This window comes from Stegostoma tigrinum, chromosome 12, assembly GCF_030684315.1.
Source record: "Stegostoma tigrinum isolate sSteTig4 chromosome 12, sSteTig4.hap1, whole genome shotgun sequence".
Taxonomy (NCBI): Eukaryota; Metazoa; Chordata; class Chondrichthyes; order Orectolobiformes; family Stegostomatidae; genus Stegostoma; species Stegostoma tigrinum.
Window position 1 is genome coordinate 78,174,918 of NC_081365.1, and position 6,782 is coordinate 78,181,699.

Below are 6,782 nucleotides of genomic sequence, written 5' to 3' on the forward strand. Positions count from 1 at the left end.
ATGGGGGAGGAAGGTATTAGGCTACCTGAGGATTTCATCGGATTGGCCAGAGAAGCAGATCAGTGACAGATGGAATTTAACCTGATAAGTGTGAGGCGATGTACTTTCAACTCAACTCCAGAGCCCTCAATGAATAGCAAGACATTAGGAAACATAGAGGATTTGATTTTGATTTATTATTGTCACAAGTACCTGGGTACAGTGAAAAGTTTTGTTTTGAATGCAGCACTGGCAGATCCTACCACACAAAATGCTTTCGAGTTTTAGAACAGAGCGAAGAATACAGTGTTAAGGCTGCAGAGAAGATGCACATATAGTGAGATCAACATTAAATTTAAAATTTGAGAGGTCCATTCAGAAGTCTAATAATATCAGGGAAGAGGCTGTTCTTGAATCTGTTGGTACGTGTGTTTAAGCTTTTGTATCTTCTACCTGACAGAAGAGGTTGGAAGAGATTATGACTGGAGTGGGAGGGGGCTTTGATTATGATCAGACAGATCTTGTGGTGCTTGTCCACAGATCCCTAAATGCAATAGGACAGGTTAATAGGGTAGTTAAGAAAGCATATGGGACATTTAAATTTATCAGTCAAGGTACAGATCATAAGTGCAGAAAGGTAAAATTGAAGCTGGAGTACTGTGTGCATTTCTTATCGCCACACTGTAGGAAGGATTGTGATTGCACTGGAGCAGGTACAGAGGAGATTTGCCAAGGGACGTTGCCTGGAATGGACCATTCCAGCGATGAAGAGAGGCTGGATAAGCTTGGGTTGTTTTCTTTAGAGCAGTCAAGGCTGAGGGGTTATCTGATAGAGGTGGATAAGATTATGAGGGGCATAGATAGGGTGAATTTAAATCAGCTGGTTCCCATAGGGGTCATTAACAAGGGGGCAACATTTTAAAGCAAAAGGCAGGAGGTTTAGAGGCGATTTGAGGAAATGAGTTTTTCAGCTAGGGAATGATGGATCTGGAATGCACTGTCTGGGAGGGTAGTTGAGGCAGGAAACTTCATAACTGAGTTTGTTTTCCTTAAAGCAGAGAACGATGACAGGGATCTTATTGAGATGCATAAAGTTCAAAGCTGCTTAGTCAGGGTGGATAGGGAGTAACCTTACCCCTTAGTAGAGGGGTCAATAACGAGGGGGAACAGGTTTGAGGTAAGGTGCAGGAGGCTTAGAGAAGAATTGAAGAATCATTTTTTTCACCCCAGATCTGGGTCCCTCTCAATAGTCTATTGACAATACCGCTCAGTCCTCACCTGTCCCTAAACCCCCACTCTCACTCTGTCTGTCCCTCTCACTCAGTCAGTGTCTTTCTCCCAACTCTCTTAGTTTCTTATTCTCTGTCTCTGTCCCTCACTCACTCGCTGTCTCTCCCCCTCCCTCCCTCACTCACTCGCTGTCTCTCCCCCTCCCTCCCTCACTCCCCCCCCCACCTCACCCCTCACACTCTCTCCCCCCGTCCCTCCCTCCTTCGCTCTCTCTCTCTCCCCCTCCCTCCTCACACTCTCTCTCTCCCCTTCCCTCCCTCACACACACTCTCTCTCTCTCCTCCCCCCCTCTCTCTCTCCCCCCCTCCCTATCTCTCTCTCTCTCCCCCTCCCTCCCTCTCTCCCCCCCCCACACTCTCTCCTTCTCTCCCCCCACCTCTCTCTCACTCTCTCCCCCCTCCTCCTCTTCCTCCTCTCCCCCGCCCTCTCTCCCCCTCCCCCCCATCTCTCTCCCCCTCTCCCTCCCCCCCCACTCTCCCTCCCCCATCTCTCCCCCCACTTCCCCCCCCTCACACTCTCCCTCTCTCTCCCCCTCCATCCTCACTCCCTGCCTCTCTCTCCACCTCCCTCCCTCCCTCTCCCTCTCCTTCCCTCACTCTCTCTCCCCCTCCATCCTTCACTCTCTCTTTCCCTCCCCCCTCCCTCACTCACTCTTCCCCTCCCTCCCACACACTCTCTCTCTCTCTCTTCCCCCCCACCTCTCACACTCTCTCTCCCCCCCTCTCTCTCTCTCTCTCTCCCCTCCCACACACTCTCCCTCCCACACACTCTCCCTCCCTCTCTCCCCCCTCCCCCTCACTCTCTCTCCCCCTCACTCTCTCTCCCCCTCACTCTCTCTCCCCCCTCACTCTCCCTCCCCCTCACTCTCCCTCCCCCTCACTCTCCCTCCCCCTCACTCTCCCTCCCCCTCACTCGCTCCCTCCCCTCACTCGCTCCCTCCCCCTCCATCCCTCTCTCCCCCTCCATCCCTCTCTCCCCCCTCCCTCCCTTCCTCACACACTCTCTCTCTCTCTCTCTCTCCCCCGACTCTCTCTCCCCTCGACCCTCTCTCTCCCCGCCTCCGTCCCTCCCTCTCTCTCTCCCACCTCCATCCCTCCCTCTCTCTCCCCGGCCCTCCCTCCCTCTCTCCCCCACCCTCCCTCCCTCTCTCCCCCTCTCTCACTCCCCCCCCACTCCCTCCCTCTCGCACTCTCTCCCCCCCACTCCCTCCCTCCCCCTCCCACACTCCCTCCCTCACTCCCACACACTCTCTCCTGCTCTCCATCCCCCTCTCTCTCCCCCTCCCACCCTCTCCCCCCTCCCTCTCTCCCCCCTCCCTCTCCCCCTCCGTCCCCCCTCTCTCTCTCTGCCCCCCCTCCCCCTCCGTCCCTCGCTCCCACACACTCTCTCTCTCTCCCCCTCCCTCACTGTCACTCTCTCCCCCTCTCTCCACCCTCCCCCACACTCTCTCTCTCCCCCCTCCCCCTCTCTTTCTCTCCCCCTCCCCCACACTCTCTCTCTCCCCTCCCCCACACTCTCTCTCTCCCCCCCTCCCTCCCTCACTCTCTTCCCCCCTCCCTCACTCTCTCTCCCCCTCCCTCAATCTCTCTCTCCCCCTCCCTCACTCTCTCTCTCTCCCCCTCCCTCACTCTCTCTCTCTCCCCCTCCCTCACTCTCTCTCTGTCTCAACCCCTACCTCCCTCACTCTCTCTCTGTCTCAACCCCCTCCCTCCCTCACTCTCTCTCTCCCGCTCCCTCACTCTCTCTCCCCCTCCCTCCCCTCACTCTCTCTCTCCCCCTCCCTCACTCACACTCTCTCTCTCTCCCTCCCTCCCTCACACTCTCTCTCTCTCCTTCTCCCTCACACTCTCTCTCTCTCCCCCTCCCACACACACTCTCTCTCCCTCCCTCACACTCTCCCTCTCTCTCTCCCCCTCCCTCTCTCTCTCCCCCTCCCTCACTCTCCCCCTCCATCCCTCCCTCTCTCTCTCCACTCCGTCCCCTCCTCTCTCTCTCTGACCCCGTCCCCCTCTCCCTCATTCTCTCCCCCTCCCTCACTCTCTCTCTCTCCCCCTCCTACACTCACTCTCTCTCCCACTCCCTCACTCACTCTCTCTCCCACTCCCTCACTCACTCCCCCTCCCTCACTCTCTCTCTCCCCCTCCCTCACTCTCTCTCTGTCTCAAGCCCTCCCTCCTCTCTCTCCCCCCTCCCTCACATTCTCTCTCTCCCCCTCCCTCACACTCTCTCTCTCTCTCCCCCTCCCTCACACACTCTCTCTCTCTCTCCCCCTCCCTCACACTCTCTCTCTCACTCTCCCCTGCCCTCACTCTCTCTCTCTCTCTCTCTCCCCCTCCCTCCTCTCTCCCCCCTCCCTCACATTCTCTCTCTCCCCCCTCCCACACACTCTCTCTCCCCCCCTCACGCTCTCTCTCTCCCCCCCTCCCTCATGCTCTCTCCCCCCCTCCCTCACTCGCTCTCCACCCCTCCCTCACTCTCTCTCTCTCCCCCTCCCTCACTCTCTCTCTGTCTCAACCCCTCCCTCCCTCTCTCTCTCCCCCTCCCTCACTCTCCCTCTGTCTCAACCCCTCCCTCCACACTCTCTCTCTCCCACTCCCTCACTCTCTCTCCCCCTCCCTCCCTCACTCACACTCTCTCTCTCTCCCCCTCCCTCACACACTCTCTCTCTCTCTCTCCCCCTCCCACACACACTCTCGCTCTGTCCCCCTCCCTCACACACTCTCTCTCTCTCCCCCCTCCCTCACTCTCTCCCCCTCCATCCCTCCCTCTCTCTCCCCCTCCGTCCCCCCCCTCTCTCTCTGCCCCCCGTCCCCCTCCATCCCTCCCTCTCTCACTCTCTCCCCCTCCCTCACTCTCTCTCTCTCCCCCTCCCTTACTCTCTCCCCCACTTAGTCTCTCCCCCCCCCACTCTCTCCCCTCCCTCACTCTCTCTCTCCCCCTCCCTCACTCTCTGTCTCAAGCCCTCCCTCCCTCACTCTCTTCTCCTCCCTCACACTCTCTCTCTCTCCCCCACCCTCACACACTCTCTCTCTCTCCCCCTCCCTCACTCTCTCCCCCTCCCTCACTCTCTCCCCCTCCCTCACTCTCTCTCTCCCCCTCCCTCACTCTCTCTCAAGCCCTCCCTCCCTCACTCTCTTCCCCTCCCTCACACTCTCTCTCTCTCTCTCCCCCTCCCTCACACTCTCTCTCTCTCCCCCTCTCTCACTCTCTCTCTGTCTCAAGCCCTCCCTCCCTCACTCTCTCCCCCTCCCTCACACACTCTCTCTCTCTCCCCCTCCCTCACACTCTCTCTCTCTCTCTCTCTCTCTCCCCCGCCCTCACTCTCTCTCTCTCTCTCCCCCTCCCTCCTCTCTCTCCCCCCTCCCTCACACTCTCTCTCTCCCCCCTCCTCACACTCTCTCTCCCCCCCTCACGCTCTCTCCCTCCCCCCCTCCCTCACGCTCTCTCCCCCCTCCCTCACTCGCTCTCCACCCCTCCCTCACTCTCTCTCTCTCCCCCTCCCTCACTCTCTCTCTCTCCCCCTCCCTCACACACTCTCTCTCTCTCCCCCTCCCTCACTCTCTCTCTCCCCCTCCCTCACTCTCTCTCTCCCCCTCCCTCACTCTCTCTCTCTGTCTCAAGCCCTCCCTCCCTCACTCTCTTCCCCTCCCTCACTCACTCCTCTCTCTCTCTCTCTCCCCCTCCCTCACACTCTCTCTCTCTCCCCCCTCTCTCACTCTCTCTGTCTCAAGCCCTCCCTCCCTCACTCTCTCCCCCTCCCTCACACACTCTCTCTCTCTCTCCCCCTCCCTCACACTCTCTCTCTCTCTCTCTCTCCCCCTCCCTCCTCTCTCTCCCCCCTCCCTCACACTCTCTCTCTCCCCCCTCCCTCTCACTCTCTCTCCCCCCCCACGCTCTCTCCCTCCCCCTCCCTCACGCTCTCTCCCCCCCTCCCTCACGCTCTCTCCCCCCTCCCTCACTCGCTCTCCACCCCTCCCTCACTCTCTCTCTCTCCCCCTCCCTCACTCTCTCCCCCTCCCTCACTCTCTCCCCCTCCCTCACTCTCTCCCCCTCCCTCACTCTCTCTCTGTCTCACCCCTCCCTCCCTCACTCTCTCTCTCCCCCTCCCTCACTCTCCCTCTGTCTCAACCCCTCCCTCCCTCACTCTCTCTCTCCCCCTCCCTCACTCTCTCTCCCCCTCCCTCCCTCACTCACACTCTCTCTCTCTCTCTCCCCCTCCCTCACACACTCTCGCTCTGTCCCCCCTTCCTCACTCTCTCCCCCTCCATCCCTCCCTCTCTCTCCCCCTCCGTCCCCCCCCTCTCTCTCTCTGCCCCCGTCCCCCTCCGTACCTCCCTCCCTCACTCTCTCCCCCTCCCTCACACACTCTCTGTCTTTCTCCCCCTCCCTCACTCTCTCTCTCCCCCTCCCTTACTCTCTCCCCCCCTTAGTCTCTCCCCCCCTCACTCTCTCCCCTCCCTCACTCTCTCTCTTCCCCTCCCTGCACTCTCTCTCTGTCTCAAGCCCTCCCTCCCTCACTCTCTTCTCCTCCCTCACACACTCTCTCTCTCTCTCTCCCCCCTCCCTCACACACTCTCTCTCTCTCTCTCTCCCCCTCCCTCACACTCTCCCCCTCCCTCACTCTCTCTCTCTCCCCCTCCCTCACTCTCTCTCTGTCTCAAGCCCTCCCTCCCTCACTCTCTTCCCCTCCCTCACACACTCTCTCTCTCTCTCTCCCCCCCCTCCCTCACACTCTCTCTCTCTCCCCCTCTCTCTGTCTCAAGCCCTCCCTCCCTCACTCTCTTCCCCTCCCTCACACTCTCTCTCTCTCCCCCTCCCTCACTCTCTCCCCCTCCCTCACTCTCTCCCCCCTCCCTCACTCTCTCTCTCTCTCCCCCCTCCCTCTCTCTCTCCCCCCCTCCCTCACTCTCTCCCCTTCCCTCACTCTCTCTCTCTCCCCCCCTCCCTCTCTCTCTCCCCCTCCCTCACACTCTCCCCCTCCCTCACACACTCCCTCTCTTTCTCCCCCTCCCTCACACTCACTCTCTCTCCCCCTCCCTCATTCCGTCCCTCCCCCTCTCTCCCCTTCCGTCCCTCCCTCTCTCTCCCCCTCCGTCCCCACCTCTCTCTCTCTGCCTCCCCCCTCCCCCTCAGTCCCTCCCTCCCACACTCTCTCTCTCTCCCACAGTCTCTCTCTCCCCCTCCCTCCCCTACCCCTCCTCCCTCTCTCTCTCCCTCTCCTCCACACTCTCTCTCTCCCCCTCTCCCCCACACTCTCTCTCTCCCCTCTCCCCCACACTCTCTCTCTCCCCTCTCCCCCACACTCTCTCTCCTCCCTCCTCTCTCTCCCCCGCCTCTCCCCCTCCCTCACACTCACTCTCCCCCCTCCCTCACACTCTCTCTCTCCCCCTCCTCACACTCTCTCTCTCCCCCCTCCCTCACACTCTCTCCCCCCCCTCACGCTCTCACTCTCCCCCCCTCCCTCACTCTCTCTCTCCCCGTCCCTCACTCTCTCTCTCCCCCTCCCTCACTCT

The 6,782-nt window shown here is 60.0% G+C and overlaps 1 protein-coding gene across 1 annotated transcript in view; it reads left to right on the top strand.

Moving 5' to 3' along the window:
* sms (spermine synthase) overlaps positions 1-6,782 on the top strand; it is a 63,648-nt gene continuing 56,866 nt past the window's right edge. Inside the window, exon 1 of the mRNA XM_059650008.1 lies at positions 1-13. Within this exon, the coding sequence (XP_059505991.1) occupies positions 1-13 (13 nt within the window). The remainder of the gene's footprint in view (positions 14-6,782) is intronic.